This window comes from Trachymyrmex septentrionalis, unplaced genomic scaffold, assembly GCF_001594115.1.
Source record: "Trachymyrmex septentrionalis isolate Tsep2-gDNA-1 unplaced genomic scaffold, Tsep1.0 scaffold13, whole genome shotgun sequence".
In the NCBI taxonomy this organism is placed as follows: Eukaryota; Metazoa; Arthropoda; class Insecta; order Hymenoptera; family Formicidae; genus Trachymyrmex; species Trachymyrmex septentrionalis.
In genome coordinates, this window is record NW_017304438.1 from 3,031,567 (window position 1) to 3,038,725 (window position 7,159).

A 7,159-nucleotide genomic window follows, 5' to 3' on the forward strand; every position below is an offset into this window, starting at 1 on the left:
AAGCTTAGAATATCGTTGCTCCCATTTCTGCGGATTTTCGTCTGCGCGTAGAACACGATATTTCTTGCGGCTCGGGGAGTTAGTTCCGCGGCTCTTTCTTGGCCGTCACGTTTACTTCCGATCTCGGCGACCGTATAATAATTCCCGAGGTCGAAATTCCTGTCGTCGATATATTCGCGTCGCGTCGCCAGAAAGCTATTCCGCAACCTCGAATTTGATCACATCGATACGCGAGGACAGTAAATACCGCAACAATCTGCCAAATGTTTAATTGCTCAAACGTCCGTCAATATATATTTGTAACATCGTAGCACTGTAGATGTATCGCTACGTTCGTTTACGTGTATAAATTTACACGTTGTTTGCGCGACACCTATACCCTGTTTACTTTACCAACTAGCAATCTCGAATTCGAGCGTGTATATGGGTTTCGAGTGTCACACGTACGAAATTAAAATGTGAAAACAGAAATGCGACGGAGATTGCAAACGGACGACGGTGTTTATTATCCGAACCATATAATTCACAATCGTAGAATTCGATGTATAAATATTGAATGGTAAACAAATGTTTTTCTCTCGTACGATAACCAACGAGTGCGTCCAATCTTGTGCGATGCAATGAAAATAAAAAGCTACTGCGTTTCTATGGATTTTAGAGAGTTTCGATTTTATTATCGAGACGCTTCTTCTCGCAGTCCAATCACATTTTTTAACGTGATGAATCCCCAGTATCGCTAATTCCTCGACAATTCTACGTATGCTCGCTCGATCTGATCGCGTTCTAAAGATCTCCCTTTCCCACTCGTTGTGGCAACACGATGAAGCAAGAGGAGATGAAGCAAGCCCGTAATCCCAACGAATGACGATAGATCGGATTGCGGAAAATGCCGCGAAATCGCACGAAGGTGGAGCTCGGTCTTTTATGGAGCGAGAATCGATCTTCCGCTATAATGCAGCGAAATATTCGCTTCTGAATCGAAGCCGCAAGTTTTGAAATTCTTCAGGCGTGAATACGAAGCGCGAGACGGTCTGTGGGCGTAGACGACATTTGGATATCGATGAAGATATAGTGCACCCTGTTGAGCGTCTTCCCTGCAGACGTCGGGGACGCAGAAATCACGGAGGCGAATTCGTGACTACACGCGCCCAGTTGATGCCCTCGTATCCTCCTCGCTTGTATCCATTCAATCGTGACTTTTTTTTTTTTACCGACAAGCGAGAGAGACATTATCGAGAATCGATCGAGACGCTATAGCGCTCCGTCTTTCTCTCTGCCTGTCTCTCCGCTTGACGGCGAGTCAGATGCATCGCGTGTTATTGTCCCTTCCGGGATATCCTTGACAACGAGAGAACCAATATCAGCGGTCAATCGGTCACCGCAGATCCTGAATGCGATAGATACCACTATACGAGAATACATCGGCTACGTTTGGTTTCGGTAACCGTAATCGATATTTCGTCTCTTTGATATATCTCGGTCTGTAGCTGACGCTACGTAATAAGAATCATGCGTTTGACTGATTTACAGGTGGAGCCGTCATTATGGTGCCGCCGACGAATCAAACGAAGCTGGAAGGCGAGAAGGTGCAGTTTTCTTGCGAGGCAAAGGCACTTCCGGGTAACGTGACGGTGCGCTGGTTTCGCGAAGGCGCACCTGTCACAGAGGTCTCGGCTCTGGACACCAGGGTGTCCATCAAGATGGACGGTAGTCTGGTTATCAACCCCGTCAGCGCCGATGACTCCGGTCAATATCTGTGCGAGGTCACTAATGGCATCGGCGATCCTCAGACTGCTAGCGCCTATCTGAACGTCGAGTGTAAGGCTTGTTCGAATTATCAAATCAAATTAGAATTTGTCGAATTAAAATTTGAAAAGAGTTTTTATGTCCGAACACTAAGGATTGGAACGGTGCGTTTCGAACGCGACGCTCAATCTGAGCCCTAAGTATGATTAATGCCCGAAGAATTAATGTCTTTCGCGTGGATTTGTCACGGTTTTAGATCCAGCGAAGGTTACGTTTACCCCCACTGTCCAATACCTGCCGTTCCGTTTGGCCGGTGTGGTCCAGTGTTACATAAAAGCCAACCCACCCTTGCAATACGTGACCTGGACCAAGGATAAACGCCTACTCGAGCCTTATCAGACAAAAGACATTGTTATCATGAACAACGGCTCCCTGCTCTTTACACGGGTCAATGAGAATCACCAAGGCAGATATACCTGCACGCCTTATAACGCCCAGGGCACGCAGGGCAGCTCGGGTCCGATGGAGGTCCTCGTACGGAACCCGCCTGTCTTCACCCTCGAGCCGGAAGTAGTGTACACGAAGAAGGTCGGCGAAACGGTCGAGATGCACTGCGACGCTCAAGAGGCCGACGGAACGCAGAAACCAACGATACAGTGGCATCGGGTATAATCTCGTTTAAAAACAAATTCCGTTTAGATTATTAAGCCAAATTTTCATTGCTTTTATCTCATTTGCCATTTTTAAATATATTTTTCTTGAACGATTGGTTGTAACAATATTGCTGGCAAAATAAGCATTTTATCATTACCAACATGGCCGCCGCGGCTAGTCGAGAGCCTTAAATGGAACAAATAGGTTTACTCTGAAAAATATGGGAGTGAATTTAACACCAAGAGTATTAAATATATATTATTCTTACGAGCGTGGTGTGGATCTAAACGGTATATATTGCCATAAGTTTTAAATCCACACTATGTTGTTCATATCAGCACGGTTAAGAATTATATCAACGCATGCATGGTGTTAAATCAATAAACTTACTTTTTTTTTTTAAGGATATACATATATTAATCATCGGCAGTTATAATATAATGTTAGCAAGTATTTTCGATGAGCTGTCTTGTCATAATTTTGTAAAACATTTCCAAAATTATCTCAGAGAGATGGCGGACCCATCCAGCGCACACGCTCGAAGATTGTCGGTGGTAATTTAACCATAGAGAGCCTTCGACGCGCGGATTTCGGGTTTTACCAGTGCGTCGCCTCCAACGAAGTTGCCACCATCTCAGCCTCGACGCAACTGATCGTCGAGGGAACGCAACCCCATGCACCTTACAACGTGTCGGGCACTGCCACGCAATTCGCGGTATCGCTAACTTGGTTACCAGGCTATTCCGGTGGTCCTGATTACAAGCAAGATTATACTATCTGGTGGGTATACGGGATAGGCTTACAGGTATTATCATTATTAAGATTCTACGACGCGTATACTATAATTGGCCAAATAACGAGAGATGGTAGTCTTCTGTATCGCAAAAGCAATTTTACTTGTACAGCACGTGTTATAACCATCGATATCACTTATACAAGTGATAAAATTTTTTTAAACATATTTTGAAAATATTTTCTAAAGTTTAACATTTTCTTTTTCTTTTATCGTTACACCTCCGTTCAGGTACAGGGAATCGGGAACTTCGGAATGGAAGACAATCCCCGTGACTCCATCGGGCAGCACATCGGTAACGATCAACAATCTTACGCCTAGTACGCTCTACGAATTTCAAGTAATCGGAAAGAACGCCCTGGGCGAGGGAATGTTGAGTAAAGTCATCACAGTCAGGACGATCGGTAATATAAACTGCGTGTTACGATCAAATTATTTCGGCTATTGAAGTTTTTTTACAAATTTCCTAACTAAGAGACGTGCAAAGAATGTGCATAAATTTAATGAGCAAAACTCGATAATCTCGAAACAAATATTATATACTAAACTATTTCACCATGATTTCATCATGATTGAGTAGCTATTAATCGTGTATCTATCAATTAATAATATTAACTGTAGATATTTTTATTCAGTATTAATGCTAATCTAATGAATAGTAACTAACAAATCGCTAATCATTTATTCGCTGATTAACAAACTAATCTTCACTATTTGTATAAATTTCTTTCTCACTCCTACCTATCTGCATTCTCCAAGACGTTAGCTTGCCCCATCCGCCGGCGACTGATCAACCCGCCTCTTCGGATCAAAGTGGTAAGATTCGAAGTTATTGCTTATGATACGATTATGATTTTAAAATGGAAAAAACAATGAATATGATAAAATTCACGGGTAAAAAATATTTTAAAAAGCGCATTTTACATGAGCCATCTATAAAAGCGGTTATACTGTCGTAAATTTAAACCGTGTGAAATGCATCGGCGGTAACGTACGGTACAATTTCTTCGAGATGTTAAAAATCGACGATTTTGACTGCTAGTTTAAATCTGCAAGCTGGCGAAACGCGATCGGTTGTCGGAATATCTTGGAATATCCGCGAGCCGTGCAATTCACTTCGTAAGCTGAGAATGGCATCTCGATGACTGTCGAAGAGAAATTCATACGTGAGGGGTGTCGTTCTCGTCTCACTCTGCTCTGATCCTCTCATCGGGATATCGATCCGAGAGTCGAAAAGTCGCGCGACTTCTTCGGCTAGAACCGTAAGGTGGAAAAAAAAAAAAAAGAAAAAAGAAGGAACAAAAAAAGTAAAAAGAAGGCGAAAAGATAAGAAAAGGGGGGGTGGCGGAGAGGGACAGCGAATGCGGATGCGGAATGAGGCGAGGAGCGGAGAAAACCGAGAAAAAGGGAAGGAACGGAGACTTCCGTGGCGACTTATCGTATCGGAAAACCCATCGAGCCGTTCATTCTGCTTCCGCTTTTATTTCCTTCCCTCGAATCCACTGGTTCATTGCCTTCCATTTGTACACACCGTACCTCGTCGAGCATCCCCGATACCGGCAGCTAGGGATTTCTATCTGGTTACCTTTCAAGCGTTTCTTTCGCCTATCTGACTCTTTTCTCGTTGTACCTTTTTCTCATTGTAACGCTTTTTCGCTCCTTACGTTTGTATCCCACGCACAAACCCGCATCATCATTGGTTTCGCTCGTTAGCCTACATCGACGAAGGGTCGACTTCGACAAAGCTGGTTAGCCACGAGAGGGTTAACTAAATTTTTCTTTTCTATATCTCTACTACTTTTCTATATCTCTCTATACAAAGCGTACTAAAATTCACATTTCACCGAAATCCTTTAACTTTCGAGAGTCAATCTTTTTCAACGAACAATTTATATATATTTTGGCACAATTTGTGCTCAAGTTTTATGTTACAATTTTATCCAAGAATAAAGTAACGAATAAAATTTGCAAAGGTATATCTCGGTTCGTTAACTGCTTTGGCATATTTGTGGGAAAAAAATTAAATTTTTCCAAAATTTAATTTAAACATCCCTTACAGTGCATAGATATAAAGTTTTGAATAATCCTACATTATGTTTCACATTACGGTTCAAAAATAGATACCCAGTAAAGTTAATTGACATTGATTTAAACAGATACTACGAGTTAATTGACATTGATGAAACCAATTCTAATACAGTTAGCAGAAAATTTCACAATGGTCCGCTTAGATTTCATTCGAGAATCTAGAAATAAATCACAGCATATTTTGCAACCTTACGAAAACTTCAATGATAACTCATTTATTTTCTAAGCAGTTTAATTTAATTTCTTTTTAAGTTTTGCTTCATTTTTTCTGTTCTTTTTTTTTTTCATTTCAGACATTCTTGATTACAATACCCTCGTATTACCGACTGATTCCTCAGGAAACCCCGCGTTTCCGCCAATCATACGACCGAAAGGTATATATTTTTATTCTTTTTTCATTTATATTAATATATTATGCGTATTTAATGGAATTCATAAAATGAAAATAATCCTTAATTTTATTTTCTGTATTAAGATAACGATATTATCGAACGGTTATTACATGATTTTATTAAAATGTTCGAAAGTGTTCGTCGTCGCTTTCACACCGCCCACGCGTTATTTACAGTCGATGTGACTACGATGTGACATACAATCGTCATTCTCCATCTCTTTCTATCTCGCAGAATCTTTGGCAAGAATCTTTCGCGCCGCTGAAGAAGGCGAGAGTACAAAAATCCATTTTTTCTTCCAAGAATGTCTTTCGTTTCGCACGAAGGAGATTAACCGCTAATACATGCTGTGGTGGACATGAAAATAAGTGTCAAGCAGTCCGACAAGGCAATAAGAATGAAACGCGTGTTCGCGTACACCCACGCTCGCATACGGTTCGGCATACCGCGATGAAGATACAGAGGAAAATAAAAACGAAATCCTCTTAACCGCGGCGTACCGGAGAGAGCTAGACGGGAAATAACATCATACATTTTGCACGTAGCAGACGGTTCCAAACAATCTACTCCGCTTTGGAGCTGAATAAACCCAAGAAAGTTTTAGTTGCCTCTCCCGCGAGTCGAGTTTCAATCATATTCGGATCGTCGGGCAGAATAGTGATGCGAATAAAAAAAAAAAAGAGAGAGAGAATAGCAATACAATTTCAGCAGTTTTTATACGTAATTACATTGAAGCGAAAAACTTTATATTACAATTTGTATTTTTTCGCGCAAGCAGCTTTAGCATTCATTTGTTTAATGTAATGCATTGTGTGTATTTTATAATAAAATTTTTATGAATGTAATCCTCGACTATGTTCCTCCGTAGGAATAATAACTATTATATTTGCGCAAAACTAATAAAATATAAAATCCTCGCCTGCGTAGATGCCGGGTAAAAGCGAAAAAAAGCACTCATAATGGATAGTTTGGGGAAGAGAAAGAAAATAACTTCATACATTTAATACACAAAGCAAATATTTGAAACAATACAAGTTGCTAATTTTGCAATTTTGTGGTCAAACCAAGCTATTTGTCGGGGTTATTTTCAATTTTTTTCACATTAATTTCGTATGGTTGCATGGTTATGTGATGAAAAATCAGAAAGGTTCGCTGCTATTAAAATTACCCAAACGCCACAATTTATTTTGCGTAGGTCCACAATAAAGACGAGTTTTTTGCGAAAATAATTTATCGTATTTATTTCTTCATCCCTACACACAGATCAGAGTAAACGAAAATTCACGTGCTAATATACAAAGAGAATTTCGAGCGTTTTCTTTCAATTTTGGAAATTCGACTCAATTTTGATGATAGATCGATCAATTTTGAATGACACTAAAACTTGCGTCTTTTAAATCGCCAATACAAAAAAAATTCACAGCTTCAATAAATTCATGTGTTTTAAACAAATGTAAAACAGTCACATTGTGATTCTACCATCCGA

General features: G+C 40.4%; 1 protein-coding gene across 11 annotated transcripts in view; it reads left to right on the top strand.

Moving 5' to 3' along the window:
• Positions 1-7,159, top strand: part of LOC108756801 (protein turtle-like) — a 264,529-nt gene that overhangs the window by 244,308 nt on the left and 13,062 nt on the right. For 9 of the 11 annotated variants that reach the window (XM_018500862.1, XM_018500859.1, XM_018500854.1 and 6 more), the window contains 5 exons: positions 1,531-1,818; positions 2,003-2,412; positions 2,909-3,180; positions 3,425-3,597; positions 5,575-5,655. In XM_018500862.1, coding sequence (XP_018356364.1) covers positions 1,531-1,818; positions 2,003-2,412; positions 2,909-3,180; positions 3,425-3,597; positions 5,575-5,655 — 1,224 coding nt within the window. Of the gene's footprint in view, positions 1-1,530; positions 1,819-2,002; positions 2,413-2,908; positions 3,181-3,424; positions 3,598-3,952; positions 4,010-5,574; positions 5,656-7,159 lie in introns of all 11 variants that reach the window. The other 2 variants (XM_018500863.1, XM_018500865.1) reach the window with 2 other exon arrangements.